At 37.0% G+C, this 21,324-nt stretch overlaps 5 protein-coding genes and 1 long non-coding RNA gene across 6 annotated transcripts; 1 reads left to right on the top strand and 5 right to left on the bottom strand.

Annotated features, from left to right (window-relative positions):
* On the top strand, nucleotides 3,372-4,634 carry LOC104779790. Its single transcript, XR_766598.1, has 2 exons — nucleotides 3,372-4,004; nucleotides 4,401-4,634. It is a non-coding gene; the product is annotated as an uncharacterized LOC104779790 (long non-coding RNA).
* On the bottom strand, nucleotides 4,764-9,430 carry LOC104779791. Its single transcript, XM_019244519.1, has 11 exons — nucleotides 9,389-9,430; nucleotides 8,904-9,191; nucleotides 8,694-8,747; nucleotides 7,463-8,323; nucleotides 7,227-7,375; nucleotides 6,548-7,124; nucleotides 6,275-6,510; nucleotides 5,690-6,049; nucleotides 5,294-5,581; nucleotides 5,082-5,218; nucleotides 4,764-4,943 (listed from the first exon to the last, which is right to left on the bottom strand). Exons 2-9 carry the CDS (start codon nucleotides 9,177-9,179, stop codon nucleotides 5,521-5,523), a joined length of 2,574 nt encoding a protein of 857 aa, XP_019100064.1. The 5' UTR covers nucleotides 9,180-9,191; nucleotides 9,389-9,430; the 3' UTR covers nucleotides 4,764-4,943; nucleotides 5,082-5,218; nucleotides 5,294-5,520.
* LOC104783516 (MDIS1-interacting receptor like kinase 1-like) lies at nucleotides 10,272-11,686 on the bottom strand. The gene is made up of 3 exons (XM_019244044.1): nucleotides 11,619-11,686; nucleotides 10,919-11,523; nucleotides 10,272-10,595 (listed from the first exon to the last, which is right to left on the bottom strand). The coding sequence occupies exons 1-3, from the start codon at nucleotides 11,684-11,686 to the stop codon at nucleotides 10,444-10,446; spliced, it is 825 nt and encodes a 274-aa protein (XP_019099589.1). The 3' UTR covers nucleotides 10,272-10,443.
* LOC109132436 (probable LRR receptor-like serine/threonine-protein kinase At2g23950) lies at nucleotides 13,352-14,061 on the bottom strand. The gene is made up of 2 exons (XM_019244045.1): nucleotides 13,662-14,061; nucleotides 13,352-13,527 (listed from the first exon to the last, which is right to left on the bottom strand). The coding sequence occupies exons 1-2, from the start codon at nucleotides 14,059-14,061 to the stop codon at nucleotides 13,352-13,354; spliced, it is 576 nt and encodes a 191-aa protein (XP_019099590.1).
* On the bottom strand, nucleotides 14,704-16,166 carry LOC109124981 (probable plastid-lipid-associated protein 5, chloroplastic). The gene is made up of 5 exons (XM_019244520.1): nucleotides 16,092-16,166; nucleotides 15,607-15,949; nucleotides 15,222-15,296; nucleotides 15,040-15,110; nucleotides 14,704-14,968 (listed from the first exon to the last, which is right to left on the bottom strand). The coding sequence occupies exons 2-5, from the start codon at nucleotides 15,655-15,657 to the stop codon at nucleotides 14,896-14,898; spliced, it is 270 nt and encodes an 89-aa protein (XP_019100065.1). The 5' UTR covers nucleotides 15,658-15,949; nucleotides 16,092-16,166; the 3' UTR covers nucleotides 14,704-14,895.
* Nucleotides 17,868-19,553, bottom strand: LOC104779792 (probable plastid-lipid-associated protein 4, chloroplastic). The gene is made up of 6 exons (XM_010504179.2): nucleotides 19,029-19,553; nucleotides 18,793-18,906; nucleotides 18,608-18,703; nucleotides 18,319-18,393; nucleotides 18,160-18,227; nucleotides 17,868-18,070 (listed from the first exon to the last, which is right to left on the bottom strand). The coding sequence occupies exons 1-6, from the start codon at nucleotides 19,329-19,331 to the stop codon at nucleotides 17,998-18,000; spliced, it is 729 nt and encodes a 242-aa protein (XP_010502481.1). The 5' UTR covers nucleotides 19,332-19,553; the 3' UTR covers nucleotides 17,868-17,997.

The following is a 21,324-nucleotide window of genomic DNA, read 5'->3' on the forward strand; positions in this document are numbered from 1 at the left end:
GGGTAACCATCAAAAACCAGGCACTGATTTTAAAGAAACTTTTGCTCTGGTTGCCAAGATGACCACGGTTCGTTCTCTCTTAGTGATTGCTGCTGCCAAAGACTGGGAGGTTCATCATATGGATGCCCACAACGCTTTCCTTCATGGTGATCTCGAAGAAGAGGTTTACATGAAGTTACCGCCTGGATTTAAATGTTACGATCCCACAAAGATCTGTCGTCTTCGCAAGTCATTGTATAGCCTGAAACAGGCTCCTCGCTGTTGGTTTGCTAAATTGTCTACTGCGCTCTGACGGCTTGGTTTTACTCAAAGCTATGAAGATTATTCTTTGTTCTCTCTCAAGCGCGGCTCTAACATCATTCATGTTCTCATCTATGTGGATGATTTAATTGTTGCTGGCAATGATCTCGCTGCCATCAACCGTTTCAAGGGCCAGCTACACAAAAATTTTCATATGAAAGATCTTGGCAAGTTGAAGTACTTTCTTGGCCTCGAAGTTTCACGTGGACCTGATGGGTTTTGTCTCTCTCAACGAAAATATGCGTTAGATATTATTCGTGAAGCCGGTATGCTCGCTTGTAAACCATTCGGCGTTCCCATGGAGCTCAATCACCATCTTGGTTCAGTGAAGAGTCCAGAGTATGATGATCTGGCGCAATATCGTAGGCTTGTTGGTCGCTTCATTTATCTCACGATTACACGTCCGGATCTGTCTTATGCTGTTTACATCCTATCTCAGTTTATGCAGACACCACTGGTTGCTCACTAGGAAGCTGCTCTCCGTCTTGTGTCCTATCTCAAAGGGTCGCCCGCTCAAGGTATTTTACTCCGCTCCGAAAGTTCCTTGTCTCTAACGGCGTATTGTGATTCGGATCATAGTGCATGTCCTTGCACGCGTCGCTCTCTCTCTGCGTATATCATGTATCTCGGTGACTCTCCAATCTCTTGGAAGACTAAGAAGCAGAAGATGGTGTCGTCCTCGTCTGCCGAGGCAGAGTACCATGCTATGGCCTATACTCTCAAGGAAATAAAGTGGTTGAAGGCACTTATGACAACTCTCGGCGTTTCTCACGATCATCTGATTCCACTCTTCTGTGATAGTCAAGCGGCAATCCATATTGCTGCTAATCCCGTCTTCCACGAACGTACTAAGCACATTGAGCGTGACTGTCATCAAGTTCGGGACGCGGTTCAGGACAAATTGATTTATACTCATGACCAAGTGGCTGATCTGCTTACCAAGTCTCTTCCGAAACCGCAGTTTGATTTTCTATTGTCCACCTTGGGAATTGAAATTACGACTTACCAACATGAAGGGGGTATTAGGATATACATCATATATTTACTAAAGATACACTTCTATTACGATAGGCAACTTCTATGTGTATAAATACTTATTCTACTCAATGAAATAAACAACTTTGGTATTCTATTCTATTCTATTTCAAAAACCAAACGAATGCATTTTTCTCGATCCGACTAGGGCAATGTTTGGGGATACTGTGTGGGATGAGAGAGGTCCTTCTCTGCGTTTGAAAGTGATTGAAGGTAATCTCACCTCTTAATGAGCATGCTCTTCTCACTTCTTAAAGCATCTTTATCGGGACCTCTTAGTGTAAATTCTTAGGTTTAATCTGAATAAAATTAAATCAAAATTAGGAATATTGTTTTTTTTTTTTTTTTTGTCAAACAAGTTTCATTAAAAACTTAGGGCCTCAAAGAGGATAGTTCATACAAGGAGAGATTTAAAAAGTTACAAAGCTTAATAAGGTTACAAAGCATAGATAGATAGTGGCTCCATGAGTTTTCCAAGAGAATGCAAGGCTTTGGGAGGCTAGCAGGACTTGAAAGATCTGTTGGGACCAAGGTGGAAGTGCCTTTGAAGATATGCTCCGCAACTTCCTGGATCAGCAAGTGATCAACAATGGCTCTTGCAAAATAAGCAGCGGAGCTTTTAAAAAGTTTGTTCCAAAGGGAACTGAGGGATAATGTTCTGAAGATAGGGTAAAGGTCCTTGAAGAGATTGTGGTAACCTGTACTTCTTTGAGTAGAGGTCATAATGCCACAAATCTTCAGGCTGGACTGAGTGGACTTCAAGAAGTGGATGAATTGCAGATTGGAGAGCATAATCAATAGGCTAGGTAGAGGGAGGAGGCAGATGAAACAGAGGTAATCCTCACCCCGTGGTGGTGGGATCATAATGCCAATTTTCATCAAAATTTCTCCATCCGAAAGTTCAACCCTTAGTGTTGCTGGTAACATGGTTTTTTGAAGACTCTTAAGCCAACCTAGCAACAAAAACGACTTAAGGTTCCCTAGCAGTCTTCGAACTAATGGAATCCTTGAGCTTAGTAGCTGTTGGCTAGGGTGGGGAAGAGTGGAATGCAGACCAAACCTAGTTACACTTTGGCACTGAGGCAATCGAAATGTTGGTGATAGATAGGGTAAAGGTGCAAGGGATGCAGGCAAAAACATAGGTCCGACTAGCGGTTCAGGAATACTAATAGGGCACAACCAAACAATCCTCCAAACCAAACCAAACGACTGGCCTTGACAAAATAAATTTTCAAGACAAATAGGTGCATCAATTTGTCTGCTACCGAGGGATACTCGACTTGACCAAGCAGGGTAAATTGACACAAAACAACTTGCACTTGGTATGAAGTTATACTCAGATCTAAGGGACGTCCAAGACAGATATGAATCACAGTTTTTCCTAAGGAAACTAAACTCCAGGGTTCCAAGATAAGAGTGAGATATAAACCTGGGCCAGTGGAATAATAAGAGAACAAAGGAGGATGCCGAGGATAAAGGTTGCTTTGTCGAACTCTTCGTCGTCTCCGGCGTCAAAACAGAGCTCCCGTCCAACTGCATCCAAGTAAACGCCTTGGTGAGGGGATCGAAATCCGAGGAGCGGTGAGATGTTGCGGTTGACAGTGAGATGAGACGGTAAGAAAGACCAGGACCAAGGATAATGGGGCAATCAAAGTTCTCAGAGACGGTAACAGGTGGCTGGGATCTCGATGGGGCAAGCTCACAGAGGAGAGACACCGGAAGCGGAGGAGAGGGAGGGGGTTGAAGCTGGAGCATGGGCGGAGATGAGATCTGGAATCTCAAGAGTTCTCCGATGAAGCCAAAACGAGGAACAAACAGACTAAAGAGAACAAAGGAACAGCAGATATGAAAAAACGGTGACCCAGAGATGCCGATCGGACTCGACGCTGCCGGGAGAGGATGTCTTGGTGGTTGTGCCAGAGAGAGGGTGGTTAGGGCAATTAGGAATATTGTTAAGAAGAACTTCTTAACTAGGAAGTTTAAGAGTCCATAGGAGTCGTCCACGTGTTCAATAATTGTTGGGTGATGCATTTAATATAAAAAAAATTATTTTCTTCTTCTTCGGTTCCGTCTCTCTTCTCTCTCTCTCTCTCTTTTGAAGGCTCCAACAACGAAAGCAAATCCAGAAAGTATAATCCGTTGAACTGAGAGGAGATATGAGTCAAAAATTTATATCTCGTCGTCGTGTTCATCATCTCCACCGAAGCTGACACCATCAACAATTTCAGTTCATCAAATCAGAACCATATCGGTTCACCAAATCGGAGATTCAAGTGGTTAAAATTGGACAGTTTGGTTCAATGATGCTCCAGTCTCTTTATCTGGTAAGAAAATCTAAGTATCTCTATAATTTCATTTGTAATTGAGATTTTATGTTAGCAAAATTAGAGTTCAACGAATTGGAAATTGATGTTAGTAAAATTAGGGTTCTATGATGTTAGCAGAGTGGGAATTGAGAATTGATCTGTTTGTTTGAATAATTTGTTTGAGTGACAGATTGTTTCGTTTTTGATCCCTAATTTGAGGTTTTTTGGTTTGAATATGAATCTGAGTTTTTGACAAGATCAATGGATTTGATCTGTTCTACTGTTTTTGCTGAGGTTTATTGGAGAATTTGCAACAAATTCAAGACATATTGAAACAGAGACTTTCTACTGAGGTCATACAAGGTACAACAATCGTCCTTTCTCTTTTTCATATCAATTTTTGTATGAATTTGTCATTATTTAGATTATGTGAGTTTCTTGTTTACTTATGTACTTTTTGTTTTCAATGCTTACTGTCTAATCAGTTAGTGTTCTGCTCTGTTCTTGTTCAATGTTTGTAATGAATAGGTTTGCCGTTTGTGTTATGTTCTAATATCTTCTTAGCAATCAGTCTTACTGTTATTGTTTCACTGTCTTCTTGGAACCAAAGTAATTTGTTGATGGATTGTCCATTTTTGGTATCTTGTACCAAGTAAATGCAAACATGTGCAACCATAATTTGATTTATTTCTCTGTTTTGAAGTACTTTGTTGATTGATTTTCCATTGATGTGTTGTTGTCTACTGTTTTCATTTTCAGGCTGCATATATTGATGAAGCTGTGAGATGCAAATTTCGACTGCATAAATGACAAGTTTTGAGAGTGTGTATCAAGTTAACTTGAGAGTCAAAATATTTTGTACATATGATTTTGATTTTCAAATTTTCAGTTTTAAGAACTCTACCATTGGAGTATGTTTTTTTTTTAAACAGTCATGAGTTTCTTAGAATTTGATTTAGCTATATTTCTATCAAAAATATGGTTAAAACTCCATGAGAAGTTCTTAACCGTTAAAGATGGTCTTATATCAAACAAATCTGCGGTCACTAAAAATAAGTCTGTGATGAAAACCATGAAAGGGTCAAAACCCAAATTGGACGGCTCAGATTCGTTAATCTAAGATATTGGGCAACAAATCTGTGACATAACCATCAATATATCTGATAAACAAATCTGTCTCCACTATTTTCTGAAATTAAATCTGCGATAACTAGAAATAAGTCTGTAACAAAACAAATCCGCGGTCACTAAAAATAAAGATAAGTCTGTGATGAACCATCGTGATTTGCCTTTCCTTTCCACCTGCAGTTATGAACCATCATGATTTAGACTTTATATTGAGGAGTTTCAATCTCCAGCACCATGACTCTCATCAAATGTGAATGCAACCTTCATGAAGCCAATAACAAATTAATGCTAAGACTTACAAAGAAATCATACCTTGACTATATTTCTTTGAAGAATTGTTTGAACTCTAGGGCATCCTCACTGTTTTCTTTAACCAGCTTGTATACTTCCATAAACAAATTAGGGAAGGCACGATCAAAGTATATGTAAACCCCATCTGGAAGAAGTTTCTGAGAAATAAAAAAAACAATTAATTTAGTGTAAGTATATTTATATGGACAAATGATTTAGTTAAGAGAGCAAACCATGATGTCTTGTGGAAGTGTACTGTAGTGATGTTGAGTGTTTCTTATCAACCTTAACAAATCAGGAAAGTTGTAATAATTATACTCTTTCACATGATGTATCCAGCTATTCTCTTGAGCGTTGTCGTGCCTTGGGTTGGTTTTCTTGTTGTACTCTAGAAAGTCGCGATGGAGCTTACCTTCCCAACTATCTTTATGTCCAATAGCTTTCGGAAAGTCCATCATCATCAGTTTATATGCAAGAAATCAATCTTCTTCTCATCGTTCCAAAAAAAGGATGAAGAAGCACTTGATTAGCGAGCAGATTGAAAATCAGGAATAAATATTAGTGAATAATCAGTCATATAAAAACTGAATCGAGATTGGATAAAAATTGAATCTGAGATTAGAGATTACCGAGTATGAGGCTTAGGGCCCAACAAACAATTGATCAGGTGAAGAGCATCAGGAAAATTTACTCTACGTTTATCATAGGAGTTTATCATCATGTTGCTTATAGGCTTACGTGCTCTAAAGGGATCAGAACCCCGAGAAAGAAGATAATAGATTAGAGAACCCAAAGCAAACATGTCTCCTGCAACAGTGGCTTCCTCGTCGTTTGGTGGGAAATCCGGATTCAACTCTTCTGCAACGCCCATGTCATCAATTTTTGACATGAGCCTCTTTCCATTATAAATTATCATTATACTCTTTGGCCTCAAGTCACGATGAATTATATCTAAACTGTGTAGATGCTCTAAACCTAAAACAACATCTCTGTTCACAAATAAAACGATACAAATGTAAGTAATAAATCAATGGAAACCTAAATTAAAACGATACAAATGTAAGTAATAGTCGTAGGATTAAGTCTGCGGTCACTAAAAATAAGTTAGTGATGAAAACCATGAAAGGGTCAAAACCTAAATTGGACGGCTCAGATTCGTTAATCTAAGATATTGGGCAACAAATCTGCAGATAACGGGTTTGAACAAGTCTAACCTGATGAGGTTTCTCAATAGGATTGATGCAGCTCCATTTGCTGTCCACAATTTGGGGTATGCAGCTTCATTTGTTCTCCACATTTTGGGGTGTGCAGAACTAAAACCAAACGCAATTTCTAGTGATGCTTCATTAGTTTTACAGATGTTGACGAGATGTGTGAGATTGCCCAACCACGGTTCTACAGCATAGTAGAAATAATTCTTCTCAATTTCTGAAGAGAAGTATCTGAGGATGTTTCTTCTCAATTTCTGAAGAGAAGTATCTGAGGATGTTTGGGTGATGATCAGCAAACTGGAGAATATCTACCTCATTCTGCATTTCATCAGTTTTGACCCCACACTTTATATAAACTGGCCTCTTCTCCAAAAAACCTTGAACTATTGCGAACTCACTTCTTTCTTTTAGTTCTATCACATCTCCTAATACCAGCTTTCCCACTTTGGTCACATTTGTCCTTTCCCGAGCGTATCTGAACATGGCAAGCTGTTCAAATTTAGACTTGGACTCCTCAGACTTGGACTCCTCAGATTTGGACTCCTCAGACTTGGACACCTCAGAAGACTTGGACTCCTCAGACTTGGACACCTCAGAAGACTTGGACTCCTCAGACTTGGACACCTCAGAAGACTTGGACCCCTCAGGCTTTAAAGCATTATTATTTCTTCGTCTTTTGGGGTTAACTGCAACGTTCCGTTCAGTAGGCGTTGTGGGCGGCGTTGGTACTAATGGGATCCTCCGTAAATCCATCCTCAAGCATCTCCATAAAACCATGATGGTCTTGAAGCATATACCCAGGATAATCACTATCCAGATATATTTATCTCCAGATTCAACCTCTTTTGGTTCACTGATCAGAAAAAAAAGAGAAATCAAAAACAATTCTACAGAATATGTTGGAAAGTAAATTAAAATGGAGCTTATAAACAAAAGAGGCGGAACATGAACTCACGTTGCCTCAGCTCTGCAGAACAAACATAAGATGAAAAACATCTTCGCCGGTACATCAGTATAAGTTTGCACTCGGAAATTAATCCACGCTATAGTTGTGCTCAGAAACTTCAATGCCCGGCAGAAAATCAGAGCAGCAATCGTTCCAACCTGTAGGTAAATATAAATAAAAAGCTAAAGACAAAGAGGAAGACAAGACCAGAAAGAGATACACAAGTAAAAAATAGTGTGACGCACCTGTTGTTCAACTGTCTTGCATTGGAGTGGGTACGAAGGCTCAAGCAACTCGGTTACCTCACTTACAGTTCGGCCAGCCAAAACTGCAGGGATGGACGCTTTTGGATTCAATAACCCGCTAACAAGATATCCTATAACATCTTGAAAGCTATTTCTACGTGCTTCACTGTTTGAAGCGTCAACATTATCAACCACACCTAGAATCTGCATAAGAACCTGACTTGTCTCTTTAGGCTCTTTACTAGCGTAAACAGGAACTAAAACTTCAACCAGACCACGCTTAATCTTTACTTGAACATAACTTAACGATTCAACATTCACTTTCCCCACCAATGTTCCTAAGCCAATAACCCCTCCCACATGCGCTTGCCAAGTGCTCCCATAAGAGCCATGCAAAAGCTGGGGCAAAAGTTGTTCAAACACTGGTATCCGCACACTTGGATGGGGCGAATACAATGGATTTGTAGAAGGGCTCGAGACAATCACGGAGGCATTGTGACCACCCCCAGCCATCAGCACATTAGCATATTTGACACGAGCTTGAAACAAAAGTGTTTCAGAAAACACATTTAACGCGATCAGAGAAGATTTGGAGTGGACCCGGTTTTCATTTGCAAGCACACTGACCAGCGCATCTAATAATATCCAAGGATCTAACTGTTTTGACTCAGATGATTGACAACTCTTGGACGTGGAACTTGCCAAAATCACAGAACTACTAGTTGATTCATTTGAGGAGGTACAGTCAACATGCAATATAACCACAAAACGACGGCAATTGTTTTTCACAAAATCTGTGTCACTCTTGAAGATTGGCTTCTCAGCCATTAACTGAATCTTTGTGTTCACTACTAAGTCAGCCTGCAACAGTTAGAAGACAACCCAGTTAATAATATGAACCTTCTTAAGCAAATTAAGCCAAGTGAAACAGGTCTAATAAGAAAAGAGAGTTAATCTGTAGGAGCCTACAAAAATACAAGATCAATATTCTATTAAAAAAATCAATGGCAACAAAACGACTATTACAGAATTAACATTCAATATATTACACTCTAACCGCACTGGTTCAGGAAAGGAACCAAAAAGTTTTCAAACTTTCTGATAGATGCAGAATCTGAACAGGTCACAAGCAAACTTACATGGAGAACACGTCTTAACCAAAACAAACTAGAGTGTTCTACGATATTGGTTTCCCAAGGAACCTAAATACAGTATGATAGAAGCCACTTACTTCAAGATTTGTAAAATCCCAGTCGAATTCATATAGTGACTCCAGCTGGTCCCACTGTATTCACAGTTTACAAAGAATTAGCCACAAAAACCAAGGTTTAATCATGAAGATAAAAGAACCCTAAACCTTTCTCATCAATCAAACTCTGTAATCTTAAGTCAAATATGTGTAAACAGTAAATCCAAACAAGTCTCTAAAGGAAAAAAATACCAGATGACGCTTCTCCATGAAGTACTCAGGCTCATCTTCTTGCGCCTTGGTTGCTTTGGCTCGCTTGGCTCTAGGAGACGATTTATGCCATAGTTCCGTCTGCGAGCCTCTCTTAAGCTTTCTACGCCGTACCGGCGGTTGTGAAGAAGAAGCACTTTCATTTTTCCCCTGCGTCGAGGTCTCTACCACCGCATCAACGTTCTTACTCGCCGGCAAAGTAGAACCAGCTTTACGGCCTCCTCTCGAACCTCCTTTCTTCTTCGCTCCCTTCCTCATTCTCGAGTGTAACTAATTAAAACCAAAACAAAATCCAAAAAACAACAAAGATATCAGCGCGGAGAGGCGAATGTGAATCTTCACCTTTCGCAAGAAGAGAAGTGAGAGAAATAGAGGAAAAAAAAAAAGCAAGCTAGGGTTTAATGGCGGTTAGGATCTTTGATTTTCGATAGTCAAAGAAGACGAAGAAGTTTTTGTTGGGAGTGTACCTCTCTATCTGTCGTCCTTTTTCTAACGTCCCCACCCCACGCCCCTACTGTACTACTACTACTGAAGAATAAATAAAAGAATAAAAGAGTTTCTTATTTATTTTTTCTTTTTTTTTTCCCAAAGAAAAAATGGAAAAAATTCATCCAGCTCATATTTGTCTAAATAAATATCTAATTTGCACCAATAATAAATTATTCAAGTCAAGTCTGTAAACTCCTTTATACCCTAAATGTTTTCATTATATTTTGACAGCTAGCTCATTTATTCAAGTCTGTAAACTCCTTCATACCCCAAAATGTTTTACACCCTTTTAAACCAAAGATTTTTCTAATTCATAAAAAGATAGTGTTATCTCTAAACCGGAAAATAATGAGTATAACCGGCGAATAAAGGATACTGTGTCTTCATGTCACAGTGCTTGATTAAACAATTGTGATATTTTTAATTTTCATCTGACACTATTAATGGGCCAATAGTTTGCCATTACAAACCATTAATGGACCTAAGAAATTAGACCCAAACAAGTTGAAGTTGCATTAACGAGAATATTAATTGTTCGTGTCACGTTATCTTATACGCGATTATGCAATGACTGATCACAGGTTGTGCAAAATAAACTTGTGTTAATCAAACTCCATCTTTATTAATCGAACTCACATTCGAAAAGTAAGTGACTATAAATTTTAAAGTCGAGTAGTATATTACAGCTGCTAAGTCTGTATACATTTATGCATTTATTTAGCTTGTTATCTCATTGGAGATATAATCTTTTTTTCAAACAAACAACGAAACATATTCTCTACATATTTTTTATTTTTTCAACAACCATTCTCTACATATTCTACGCTATAAATATTGCCTAACAAAGAATCTAGAACCTCCTACAATAAATATTTTTAAAGGAATATTTCTATCGTTGTGCAAACGGTACAAAAATAGAAAATTCAGGTTTTGGAAACTTTACCAAGTTATAGGAAGGCCAACTCGACCGGACCGGGATAAAACAAGAAATGAGAAGAATCATGGAATAACACGGCTAAACTTTCTGCATTCATTAGGAGACCTCTGCTCTTCCCCTTGGCAGAAGAACAAAGTCGCCGGACACCACGAGAAGCAGTTTCCGGTGAGCTGCAAGTTCGCTGAGCCAGGCTTCAGAGCCATCAAAGGACCCAGTACTGTAGTGCCGGTCCGGTATAATTGGGTGCCCTACGCATAATTTAGTTTGGAGGCTTTAGAACAATTTTTTTTTTATCTCTTATACTAAAGAAAAAAAATTTAGACCTATTTTTAATAGATTCAGACCAAAAGTTAAAATTTTTTAAACCAAATTCATACTAAAATCTCATTTTTTGGGACAAATTTATTTATTTTCTATAAAATTGAGCATTTTTTCTAAATACTTAATCAAATAAAACTAAAAAAAGGCCTTAATTACTAAAGAAAAAAAATGAAAAAAAACTGGGACCCCAATCCTTTGCTTGGGTTGCTTCCCCTATGGGCTGGCACGACATCGAATAAGAAATTCCTACCTCGCAAGAGTCTCTGAAACCGGGCGAATTCGGATCCGGACGATACGGTTTTCAAGACGTATTGTGTCGGAATCATACCAAAGAAGTTGTTGTTCTCTAAGGACAAAGCTGAGAGCTTTGGTGATAAACCCAAGAACAGAGGTAACACGCCTTGGATCCGGTTGTTGTTGAGATCGATTGATGTAAGCTCGCTGGGGAGACTCAAGGGGGAATAGTAAGGTGAGTCTAAAGAAGTGAAGCCATTGAAGGAGAGTGTTAGCTGCTGTAGAGACTGATGAGTGAAGATGAAAGATGGGATTGAGCCGCTGAGTTTGTTGTGGGCAAGATCAATCACTTGGAGAGAGCTTAAAAGTTTGAAGCTTTGAGGGATGGTTCCTCGGATGAAGTTGTTTCGCATCGAGATTTGGACTAGAGACTCCGGTAACGTTGATGGGATCCGACCCGAGATCCGGTTATCGCTAGCGTCGAGGTAATAGAGGTTTTTGAGTGAGATCGGGGAGAAATCACCCGAAAAGTCCCCTTTACCAAAATTATAATCTCCTATCTCCCTCTCTAGTCTTCGTGTCCCTATTTCATTTAAGCTAAAACGAAAACCCGATTTTACCCTTCAATTCATTTTACCCGATTACATTGATTTCATTTATTATTATTTAAATATTGAATTAATTAAAAGAAAAAAAAATAAAATGTGGAAAAAAACAATCGAGCGAGCTCGCTGCTCGACGTCGTTGATTCCACCACCGGTGATTCTTCGTCGGAACTCTCCATTACCGCCGTGTCTTCACATTTTGAGTTGTATCAAGCTCTCCTTATAATGCAAGTGCATTCTTCAACAAACATAAGAATAATTGAATTAGATTAGGTTTTGGAATTTTAAAATTTAGATTGGATTTGACTTGATATCCTTAGCAAATTCGGTGTTTTACCATGATATATGGATCAAATGAGCTATTAGTTGATAAAAAATGGATCTTACGGTTGAATTGCAGTGAATTATAGAGATTAGAATGAACTCCTAGATTTGATTTTGAGTTATCGCGATTGGTAAAACTGGTAAAATTGATTAATGTAGTACAACCAGTAAAACTAGTAGTATTACTAATTTATTTATTTTTTGAATTTGTTTGACAGGATATAATTTGCGAGAAAGTCAACACACAATTTAAGTGTGGAGGTCGCATGTACAATATAATAGACAAGAGTGATATAAAATTATAAAACTGGCTGGTAGGATTCCAAATACAGAGATTTTCTCGACTAGAAGGTACAACAAGATGCACACATGCTCAAGCACTCCAATGGTTGTTATTTCATAATTCTTTTAATGTTTGTGTTTGATTCATGTAGTACTAATTGCTTATGTCACAATAATCATGAAACTTAATTTAAAGTCTAGTACTGTTTGATTTTTCATTCAAAAGATGTGTATACTGGGAAAACTGGTAAAACTATACTAACTGGTAAAACTGAATTATCTTGTAAAACTGGCAAAAACTGGTAAAACTGTATTAAAGAATGAAAATAATAAAATTAAGAATTAATAAAATAAAAAACTAACAATGAATGTTCATATTAAAAGTACGTGAATTTTGAATTGTTATGAAAGAGCCTAAATAATTGTTTTCTTATATTTTTAAGATCACTTTGTAAATAATAACCAAGTTAGGATGACAAAATTATGAAATTGAAGTTTTTTAACATATGAATGCATAAAAAACTCATAAGAATAGGTTAATAGAGTTAAGTGAACTGTAAACTAAAAAATGTAATTATAAGATTAGGTAAAACTAATTTAATTGAAAAAAAACTAAAAGTAGAACTATGTGAACTAAAAGTAAAAGTAGAAAAGTAAAACTTGCACACGTGGCTAAAAAGTGTGAACTAAAAAACTAATTTACTTTTACCAAATTTTCCAAAATCAAGACAAGACAACTTACTTTTACCAAGTTTTCCAAAATCAAAACGAGACAACTTACTTTTACCAAGTTTTACCAAGTTTTCCAGAATCAAAACGAGACAACTTACTTTTACCAAGTTTTCCAAAATCAAAATGAGACAACTTACTTTTACCAAGTTTTACCTAGTTTTCCAAAATCAAAACGAGAAAACTTATTTTTACTAAGTTTTACTAAGTTCTCCAAAATCAAAACAAATCAACTTACTTTTACCAAGTTTTACCAAGTTCTCCAAAATCAAAATGAGTCAACTACAAATACACTATTTACACCGAATCAAAATCAAAATGAGTAACTACAAATACACCATTTACAACAAACTTCTTTAATGTGATACCTTAATATTTTTGTTATACTCTATCGGCAGAAAATACATTCTCAGAGGTTGTAATGCTATCAATCATCACCAACTTATACCCAGACATATAGTTTTACCTATATATACTAATTTTTTCCCCACAAATATGGTTCTACCTAGTTATACGAGTTTTCCAATAAACTGTTCTATTTTTTTATCACTTCTTTCGACTTCGTCACCATCTCCATCAACAACCGGAGTGAGAGACACCCTCTCATCTTCAAGCTCCTCATCTTCTTCATTCTTTTGGAGTTCCTCCGACCCAACATGTGTGGAGGTGGCCGTCAAATCCAAACCTTTTTTGAGTATTTAGAATAAATTTTATTTTCTTATGTTTCGTCATAATTATGAGAAATCCTAATTTTTGAGGAGAGATCGGACCCTAATTTTTCAAGAACATAGGGGTTGGAGAGGGCGGGGCGGGTGAGACGGGTGAGATTGGAGAGTGAGTCGGGGAGTGGACCGGAGAAGTAGTTGCCGGTGAGATCGAGGGTGTGGAGATAAGGGAGGTTGAAGGAGAAGGAAGAGAGGGAGCCGGAGTAACCGGCCTGGTCAAAACTGAGCTCAGTGACCCGACCCGATACGCAGCGGAGCCCGCAAGTGAATGTGTCGCTGAAGACATTGTCGCAGGGATCGAGGGAGAAGTCCCAGGTACTCAGACAAGAGCCTGGACTCATGGATTTGGCATCTACTGAGTTTTTCAAGTCTTTGAGAGCTTTCACATCACCCCAGAAGGTTTTGGACTCTGCTGACGAAGATAATAATAAAGTGGCTAAAAGAATTAGAAGTGAAGACATAACTAAAGAGAGATGCTTTGGTTTCTGAGACATGTTTGGAAGAAGAAGAAGAAGAAGAAGAAGTGGAGCGGGGTTGGAGTGAATAAGATCGTTGGACTTGGATGAGAGGCTCGTGTGATAAGGAACCTTGTTCTGAAACTTGAAAGATACAAGAATTTATTATATATATAGAAATAGTGTGTGATTATGTCATGTGTGTGAGGGTCCATCAGACAACATCTGTACAGTGAGGTGTGGTTGGCCCTATACACCATTCCCCTTTAAGATTCCAAAGCAGGACAACTCGTGAATGTGACCAAAAGTTGTCAAAATCTTAATTGAAGTCTTGGTTGTTGACATAAAAAAAAGTTTTTATAATAGCCTTACAGGGAGCAAGGTTGGTGAGTTAAAAACAAACCAGTTTAGATGCAAATGCTAGAATCACAAAAACCTGAACTTTCAAAAGGATGATCTAATTGTCACTATTATAATCTCGAGGAGCAGCAATAAACAACATCAAATAGGTCCTCAAATTTTGGAGAAGAAACTTCTTTTTATGTTACATTTCTTTTTGTCATGTATTTACTTTGTTGAGACTCTCTTCTGAGTTTCTTATGTGATTTACGAAGAAAGTTCTTACATCAAACTTAATACCCTACCCACTCATCAGAGACACACACAATAAGGAAGAAGAAAAACAACCAAATTTTTATTTTTATTGCTGAGATTTATCCCATTTAAGGTTTTGTGCTTTTTGTTGCTTAGCATTTAAACGTTTACAGAAGAAGCTCGTCTTTTTATTCTCTCTTATTGGATATTACTATGTTACATTACACTTGAAGAGAGATATAAGGTATGTATGATGATGACTCGGAACCATTTTCTCGATCAGAGAGGGATTCGATAAGTGGGATCGAACATCTTCAATACAAACAGCAAGTTGCCTTTACCCCTTGTTATTCTGTAAAAATAACATCCCTTTAAAGATTCAAACGTTTTGGTTGTCTGTTCCATATAGAAATGAAAACTGACCGTAGTTCCTCGTCCACATAGGTAATCTCTAGTTCACCAGGTGCGGTATCATCAGGTGCTTTTTTAGGAATCTGCACAGCAAACACTAATCAGTAAAAGAAGCATACGGTGTATGAATCAATCAGTACAGGCTCACTTATAGACGCACGCACATATAGCAGCAAGAGTTTTGGTATACTTACAAAGCCGAGAATTTTATACATTTGGAGTTTCACAGCAGCCTTCTTTGAACTGAGGGGTGTCAAGTCTCCAGTTACCTAGGAAAACATTGTAGTTTGCTATCATATATGAGTCTCATTTTACAAACTCTGCTATAGGAATATTACTCTCCAAAGATGGAAACGCTATAACTTTAGTATTAGTCCCCTTTCTTGCCTAATCAGCCACAATGGAACGTGATCATTACACATATGTGACAAAGTCACAAACTTTTGAACATTTATAACAATGGATCACATCAAATAGGTTTCCACATCACAGAGAAAAAGAGCATCGTATATGGTTCAACACAACTCAAACCTACTTGTGAATGGAACGAAAAGAGAATTCAGTGGTTTGAAACCTTACCGAGTTATAGAAAGGCCAAGTCTCCATGGTTTGCACCTTTAGTGTATCCATATTGATAGATTGGTAGTTGGCTATTGATCTTAAGAACCTTGGTTTCTGTTTCCTTGGTTTCCAATGGAGTTTTAAGAGTTGGAAACTCTGTTCGAAGACAGACACATAAGAAAGGGAAAAGAGAGAGAGATCGTTTCTCGGTCTTCGCCATGGTTGACAAGACACACCACCGCAAGTCAAAGATATGATTTTTCCACACCTCCCTCTCAAACGAGAGGCCCTCGTCGTTTCCGACTCATTACGTCGTCGTTTGGAACAAATGTAAAAAGATGAGCTTCCCCATTTTCTAGTCCTATACCAAAATCAAGAAAGAACACAATGAGACTGAGACCCATTTGTTTGTTATAGTTCCAATTGATACAAGAATGAGACTAGAAAACTATTGGGTACATTAGTTATGTGACAACTTGAGTTCTATCAAGGGCTAAAGTTACCTATATCATAAGCATTATGAAATTACGACTCCAAGAAGCTCTTAGATCAAACTTAATACCCTAAAGATGATAATCAGACAGTAAGATAAGAAATATGTGAGAAGGTTTTGATGGGACCAAGAAGAGGCAAAATATAAGAATCTTACAGTGACTCTTGTACAGTTGTACCGCATGCACATCATATAGTTTGGGATATAACTGTACCGCATGCACATCATATAGTTTGGGATTGGAGCCAACTGATCACAATTCCATTGGAATACAATCCAAGTCCCACATATAAAGTTTGATAAAAATTATCATTAATATATAAAGGCTTAGGGTCAATCTAATAATTGCCAATTGATTTTTAGCTAGAAGCCCAAGACAAGCCCAAATTTAACATGGTATCAGAGTCCAAAATTAAAATTCTGGTGGATCTAGAAAAGTGGATACGGACATGTCTCTTGTTAACCCGAGTAATGGGGGTCCAAGAAGGGGTTTATTATCGGTTGTTGAAATACAATCAAAGTCTCACATCTGAAGTTTGATAAAAACTATCATTAATATACGGTAAAACCTCTATAAATTAATAAGATCGGGACCATGAAATTTTATTAATTTATAGAGGTTTTAATTTATCGATAAATTAATATTTTATTAATTTATAAAGAGATTTTCTCATTTCATATTGAAAATTTTCTATTACAAAATAAGATACTTTTGTTATCATTCACATATTTAAAGAAATTTCTTAATTTATATTCTTGGCTATCGTAATAGGATGAATGTTAATTGTTTAATATATTAGCTAGGTAAAAATGAGAAATGTTAGAAGTTTAGAGTTTAGAAAAAATTGTTACTATTACCTTTCATGGTAGTAATGAAGTCGTAGAAGATATTGTGGTAACTTTAAAACCAATTACTAAAGAAACAATTATCGTATCTATAACTCTTTACAATTTATGGATGTAATTTGAATATACAACAATGAAAAAATTAGAGATGAGCTCCAATAAGAATGCAAATTAAAAAAAATAGGCAAATAACAATAGAATCATATTTCACTAGATTTTTTTAATATATATATATATATATATATATATATCAGTTTATATGATTATTAATTTATGATATTGATGGAACCATATTTTTACATAGGATTTCCAAAAAAAATATTATCTTATTATTTTATCGAAATGCATCATTTCCAAAAAAAATATTATCTTATTATTAATTTAAAGAGTATTAATTTATGGAGGTTCTACTGTATAAAGGATTAGAGTCAATCTAATTGGTTATTAGGGCGAAGACAAGTCCAAATTTAACAAATTCAACCAAATCAAGATTCAGAATCCTGGTAGAATACACAGATGCATATGAGCATTATCAAGTTAGGAATAGAACTTACCTACCTCGATGAAGGTAATCAATAGAAGTTGAACCTTTTCTGGTTCAAGATTGCTGAGAGATGAAACCCATCAGAGACTTTAAACAAACGAATGAAGAGTTTCACGAGGAAGAAGGAAGAAGAAATCGTTGCAAGGGCTATATTTGACGACAAACTCCCAAACGAGAGGTCTGTGTGTCTCGCCAGCTTTGTACGGCGTCCTTTATCAGAGAAACACACAACATGAAAGAAGACAAAATCCAAATTTTTATTGTAACATGTTGATGCAAATTAGAACCTAGAATAACCCCTTGTCCAACACAGGGACATGAGTTCTTTTCTGATTTCTCTTGACAATTCAAAGTTTTGAGCTTTTTTTTTATCTCATAATAGTGCAATGTCGATCAGAACAAGCTGAAACATTTACAAAAAAGCTCGTCTTTTTTTCTATTCTCTCTTATTAGATTTTATGTTAGATTACATGATGAAGAGAGACAGAACAAGGTTTGTATGATGGCTCGGAACCATTTCGATAAATCAGAGAGGGATTCTATAAGTCGGATCAAACATCTTCAATATAAACAAGTTGCCTTTGTCACCTCTTGATAACCTGCAAAACAAAAACATCTTTCAATACTCAAAACCTTTTGGATATTTGTTCATAATACATGAAAATGAAAACTATCATTCACTACTGACCGTAGTTCCTCGTCCACATAGGTAATCTCTAGTTCACCGCGTGCGCAATCAGGTGCTTTTACGGGAATCTGCACAGAAAACACCAATCAGTACAAGAAGCATATGGTATTTTAATCAGTTTTTCTCTTATATAGCAGCAAGTAGTTTTGGTGTACTTACAAAGCCGAGAATTTTAAACACTTGAAGTTTCACAGCAACCTTCTTTGTATTGAGGGGTGTCAAGTCTCCAGTTACCTAGGTAAACATTGTAGTTTGCTAATATATGAGACTCACTTTACAAAGACTCTCCAAAAATAATGCTAGATTGATGTCTGATGATAAAAGTTTGGTCTTACTCCTAGGTTCTTACCTTGTTAGCCACAATGGAACGGTTTAAATCACAATGGAAAGCAATAACAATGTTCTCTAAACATAGTTTGAAAGAGAATTCAGCGGTTAGAAGCTTTACCGAGTTATAGAAAGGCCAAGTCTCCATGTTTTGCACCTTTAGTGTATCGACATTGATAGATTGGTAGTTTGTTATTGATCTTAAGAACCTTGGTTTCTGTTGCATTGTTCAAGAGATAAAGAGATTGACATAACAAGCCAAAAACCAACAAAGACAACAACAAGAACAGCAACACATGTTCTAACCTTTGCTTGCAAAATCGAAGCAGAGGTTGTATAAATGAGCTCCCATTTCCCATTGACTAAATCAGACTTCAGAGGCTGCTTCGTTGGGTTAATTGCTTCCACTTTACGTGCTAACTGTCTCCATACAAACAAAAGTCACTCAGAATTGTTTCTCAATCACATTCTCTAGACTCTAGTGTACCAAAACTATTCTCAAAACCCTAATGATGGTTCCCACAGGAAGAGAAATCAAGAACCTGATCAATCCGAAGCTGATCATCAGGCGAGGCCTTAGCACCACGCTTGAGTGGTGCAATGGCTTCAAGAAGATCTTGTTTGAGCTGTTTCTGCTTCTCAGCTCGACCGTTTCTTGTCAGAAACGCAGGAGGAAAGCTGAAAACAGCTTGGATTCTCAATCTTTCTCGATCACCTTTTCGGATGCTCTGTAACTTCGTCGGAATGGCGAAGCCACTGTCCGACTTCATAAGACTGCCGGAAAGATTAAATCCGGTGGTCGGAGACATCGGAACTGTAGTCTTTAAGCACGAATGTAAAGCCATTGAAATCAAAACAGGACAACACTTTCTCTAATGAACTTGTTAGAGTCGCTGCTTCGTTTCAGAGTCTCTGACAGAGACTCTCTTTGAATGCAGACACAGAACAGACGAAGAGAGAAGAGTGAGATCGTGGCTCTGTCTTTGCCATGGCTGACAGCACCAACACAGTCGCAAAGATAAGATTTTTCTCTCTCTCTCTCCTCTGAAACGAGAGGCTCTCGTCGTTTCCGATTCCGTACGGCGTTGTTTTGGAACAAATGTAAAGAAAGAGAGCTTTGCCATATTCTTGAAATTGTCCAATGGCTCTAGCTTTTTTCTAAAGTCTATACTAAAATCAAGAAAGAAACACAATGCGAAAGTGATCATTTAAATTTTTAAATTAGATAAGCAGTTGTTTTCTATAGAATGATACAATATAGACACTACAAAACTGTTGTAGTGAAGACTTGACTTCTATATCTTATCATATTCTACACAGCTCCTTAACGATTGTGTTATTTAATACTATGAATCAAGGGCTAAAGTTACCTATATCATAAGCAATATGCGATTACCAACTGAATTGACAAAACTTTCAACGCGGAAAACCGAATCTTCACTATGATCATCAAACAAGTAAAGGATTCTAAGTTTCCACTACGAGTTACAAACAATTCACTACAGCGGTGTGTTACAGGAAACAGGAGAAATAGAGAGAGTAGATGCATACACAATGAACGAGAGTCTCAAATATACACATGGCCACATGGGAGAGCACAACAGAACCAACAAACTCTGACCATCACTTTAACCACTCTTGAATCCTTCTCTGGTTGTGATCTTTGTACCAGACCATAACCAACTCACTTCTCATTGGTTTAACTTTATATTATTGAAAATTCATAATCAACAGAAACAATATAGGAAGGTTATATGAACAATTAACGATAAAGTTTTCATGAACAATTGATGTTTTTAGGCTTGGTCCCCATGGCTAATTATTGTATACTTGTTGACAGTTTTAATCTTTTCTAATTTGTGTTGATCACGAATTAGTAAATCATATGGGCTCTAACTCTCTAACTCAGAGGTACTTCCTTGTCAAGGAGACCTTGATGATGAGTGTGGAGTACTCGTGTCCTATATATAGTTAACTAAATAACATTGTCTACTTTCTTAAATTGCATGCCAAATATCCAAAATACACATGACACGGTCACAGGATTGATCAAATGTTTTTTGAAGACCTAAGGAGCACAAGTTTGAATGCAACAATTGTAGTTTTAAATCATGCACAAGATATATACCAAAAACATGGGAAAAGAAAAGAAGAGACAAGGCAACGAGTCAAAGAAGTTGTGTATGTTTGGACATATATGTAGACTAATATGTAGAAAATGAGAAGAGAAACTTAAGGATGATTATAGTGAACATGAGACAAATACAAAAACGATAAAAAATATAGTATTTTTAATGCATCAAAAGTGTTAAGCAAAGGAATATAGACACCTATCGAACCATGATCCCGTACCCGAGAAACCAGTTTCGTTTAAACTTGCATATCTATACTATTAATTAGGTAGTACAAAATAGAAAATAAAAAAAAACTTTGGCAAAGATTCCATATATTGTCCCCTACGCAAGAAAAAAAGAAGAAGAAAAAAAAAAAATTTAAAGGCAACAAGATAATTATTAGTGCAAAAGGACACGGACCCTCTCTGTTTGGATACAGTCTCATTCCGATCCTGTACATCTTGCAAGTATATCCAAACAACTTCCACATTATACTGTGAGTAAAAAACACAACGAAGAATAAGGGATCATGTATTACGGATATTAACTACCTACTATATCAATACCGTTCAACATTTAAACCCCAAAATAATCAGAATATTCGAAAATACCATTTACAGGAACTAATCAATCTATCAATGATCAAAAATTACGGGTAATATAACCGGATCCAAAAATTGAAATATGTAAATTCATTCTGGGTAATATAACCAGATAAAAAAAA

The sequence above is a fragment of the Camelina sativa genome, chromosome 4 (genome assembly GCF_000633955.1).
Source record: "Camelina sativa cultivar DH55 chromosome 4, Cs, whole genome shotgun sequence".
Classification (NCBI taxonomy): Eukaryota; Viridiplantae; Streptophyta; class Magnoliopsida; order Brassicales; family Brassicaceae; genus Camelina; species Camelina sativa.

Excerpts from the sequence above, each read along its gene's own strand:
- LOC104779791 (XM_019244519.1), bottom strand. The coding sequence starts at position 9,179 with ATGAGGAAGGGAGCGAAGAAGAAAGGAGGTTCGAGAGGAGGCCGTAAA. Across the intron at positions 8,748-8,903 it reads TCATGGAGAAGCGTCATCTG|TGGGACCAGCTGGAGTCACT; the intron begins GTATTTTTTTCC and ends CTGTGAATACAG. Across the intron at positions 5,582-5,689 it reads GGCCCTAAGCCTCATACTCG|TGCTTCTTCATCCTTTTTTT; the intron begins GTAATCTCTAAT and ends TCGCTAATCAAG.
- LOC104783516 (XM_019244044.1), bottom strand. The coding sequence starts at position 11,686 with ATGGAGAGTTCCGACGAAGAATCACCGGTGGTGGAATCAACGACGTCG. Across the intron at positions 11,524-11,618 it reads AGCAGCGAGCTCGCTCGATT|GGTAAAATCGGGTTTTCGTT; the intron begins GTTTTTTTCCAC and ends AATGAATTGAAG. Across the intron at positions 10,596-10,918 it reads GTTTCAGAGACTCTTGCGAG|GGCACCCAATTATACCGGAC; the intron begins GTAGGAATTTCT and ends AATTATGCGTAG.
- LOC109132436 (XM_019244045.1), bottom strand. The coding sequence starts at position 14,061 with ATGTCTCAGAAACCAAAGCATCTCTCTTTAGTTATGTCTTCACTTCTA. Across the intron at positions 13,528-13,661 it reads CTCACTCTCCAATCTCACCC|GTTTGGATTTGACGGCCACC; the intron begins GTCTCACCCGCC and ends TACTCAAAAAAG.
- LOC109124981 (XM_019244520.1), bottom strand. The coding sequence starts at position 15,657 with ATGGATACACTAAAGGTGCAAACCATGGAGACTTGGCCTTTCTATAAC. Across the intron at positions 15,297-15,606 it reads CTTGGCCTTTCTATAACTCG|GTAACTGGAGACTTGACACC; the intron begins GTAAGGTTTCAA and ends ATGTTTTCCTAG. Across the intron at positions 14,969-15,039 it reads TATGTGGACGAGGAACTACG|AATAACAAGGGGTAAAGGCA; the intron begins GTCAGTTTTCAT and ends TTATTTTTACAG.
- LOC104779792 (XM_010504179.2), bottom strand. The coding sequence starts at position 19,331 with ATGGCTTTACATTCGTGCTTAAAGACTACAGTTCCGATGTCTCCGACC. Across the intron at positions 18,907-19,028 it reads ATCAGCTTCGGATTGATCAG|TTAGCACGTAAAGTGGAAGC; the intron begins GTTCTTGATTTC and ends GTATGGAGACAG. Across the intron at positions 18,071-18,159 it reads TATGTGGACGAGGAACTACG|GTTATCAAGAGGTGACAAAG; the intron begins GTCAGTAGTGAA and ends TTTGTTTTGCAG.